The sequence below is a fragment of the Parus major genome, unplaced genomic scaffold (genome assembly GCF_001522545.3).
Source record: "Parus major isolate Abel unplaced genomic scaffold, Parus_major1.1 Scaffold534, whole genome shotgun sequence".
In the NCBI taxonomy this organism is placed as follows: domain Eukaryota; kingdom Metazoa; phylum Chordata; class Aves; order Passeriformes; family Paridae; genus Parus; species Parus major.
This window is the reverse complement of record NW_015379422.1, coordinates 3934-6073: the sequence shown is the minus strand read 5'-3', so window position 1 is coordinate 6073 and position 2140 is coordinate 3934. Positions and strand designations below refer to the sequence as shown.

Sequence of the window (2140 nt, the reverse complement as noted above, 5' to 3'; positions counted from 1 at the left end):
CTGCACGGTGCACAGGATTTCCCATTCCCAGGATTTCCCAGGATTTCCCAGGATTTCCCAGGATTTGGATGTCTCACCTGATCTCCAGCTGGTTGGGATCTGCACGGTGCACAGGATTTCCCATTCCCAGGATTTCCCAGGATTTCCCAGGATTTGGATGTCTCACCTGATCTCCAGCTGGTTGGGATCTGCACGGTGCACAGGATTTCCCAGGATTTCCCAGGATTTCCCAGGATTTGGATGTCTCACCTGATCTCCAGCTGGTTGGGATCTGCACGGTGCACAGGTCGTCCGAGGACTCGTCGGTGGAGGTGCCGATGAAGTCGAAGTTGAGGCAGTTGTGGGTGAGTTTCAGCAGCTGCATCAGCAGCCCGTGCTGGCTCTCGTCGTGCAGGTTCAGAGCCTTCCCCGATGCCTGAAATCAATTAGCGCTAATTAGCACTGCTGCAATCCTCACTGCAATTGTTATTATTATTATTATTATTATTTTGTTACTAATAATTGCTATTATTGTTATTATTGTTACAATTTTATTATTATTATGTTATTATTAGTATTGTTTCTATTATTATTATTATGTTACTTTTATTATTTTTTAGTGTTATTATTATCATTATTGTTGTTAATATTGCTATTATTATTGTTATCATTATTTCTATTATTGTTGTAATTGTTTCTATTACTATGTTACTTTTATTATTGTTATTATCATTAGTATCATTATTGTTGCCATTGTTACTATTATTATTATTGTTATTATTTCTATTATTATCATATTATTTTTATTATTGTTATTATTGCTATTCTTACTGTAATTATTGTTAGTGTTATTATTTTGTTGCTTTGTTATTGCTATTATTATTGCTGTTGACATTATTATTATTAGTAGTAGTACTGTTATTACTACTACTATGGTAGTCATTATTACTTATTATTATCTGCTATTATTATTGTTGTTATTATTGTTGTTACTATTTCTATTGTAATTGTTATGCTATTATTATTACTATTATTATTCAATTATTGCAATTATTCTTATTGTAATTATTGTTATTGTTATTATTTTGTTGCTTTGCGACCACCATTATTATTGCTGTTGTCATTACTATTATTAGTAGTACTGTTATTACTATTACCGTGGTTGTCATTAATATTTATTATTATCTGCTTCTATTATTATTGTTATTGTTATTATTATTGGTCCTATTGTTACTGTTATGATACTATTATTATTGTTATTGTTATTACTATAATTATTATTACTATTTGCTTTGTTATTGTTACTATTCCTGTTATTATTACTATTATTGTTATTACTGCCATTGTAATTATTATTATTCATTATTATCTGTTATTATTTTTGTTATCATTATTGTTACTGTTTTTATTACTATTGTTTTATGATTGTTATTATTTTATAATTATTGTTATTGCTATTACTATCACCACTGTTATCACATTATTATTATTGTTCTTCTTATTTTGCAATTAGTGTTGCTATTATTGTTACTATTACTATTATAATTATTATTAGTTGTTGTTGTTACTATTGTTATTATTATCTTTATTATTATTATTGTCTTCATGATTGTTATTACTTTATAATTATTGTTACTATTATTACTATTACCACTATTATTATTATCACCGCTGCCATTATTAATAATTTTGTAAATATTATTATTGTTATTATTTTGCAATTATTGTTACTATTATTATAGTCATTATTACTCTTATTATGCAGGAATCCCAGAATTCCAGGCGGGAATTCCCTCCCGAGCCAACAACCGCCATTCCCAATTCCCAGAGGAGATTCCTGAGGATATTCCCATGGATATTCCAGAGGATATTCCCGAGGAAGATTCCCAGGATTCCCAGGAGAGATTCCCAGGATTCCCAGGAGAGATTCCCAGGATTCCCAGGAGAGATTCCCAGGATTCCCAGGAGAGATTCCCAGGGAGATTCCCACCCTTTCCCCGGTGTCTGAGGCGGCTGCAGCACAGCGCGAAGACACGGAACAGGGAAGAATCCTGGAATTCCGGGTGGGAATTCCCTCCAGAGCCACCAACCACCATTCCCAATTCCCAGAGGCCATTCCCGCGGACATTCCCGCGGATATTCCTGAAGATATTCCCGCGGA

The 2140-nt window shown here is 33.1% G+C and overlaps 1 protein-coding gene across 1 annotated transcript in view; it reads right to left on the bottom strand.

The window, feature by feature from the left end:
• Positions 1–2140, bottom strand: part of LOC117243808 (exportin-7-like) — a 15408-nt gene that overhangs the window by 9341 nt on the left and 3927 nt on the right. Inside the window, exon 2 of the mRNA XM_033511730.1 lies at positions 250–415. Within this exon, the coding sequence (XP_033367621.1) occupies positions 250–364 (115 nt within the window). The 5' untranslated portion in view covers positions 365–415. The remainder of the gene's footprint in view (positions 1–249; positions 416–2140) is intronic.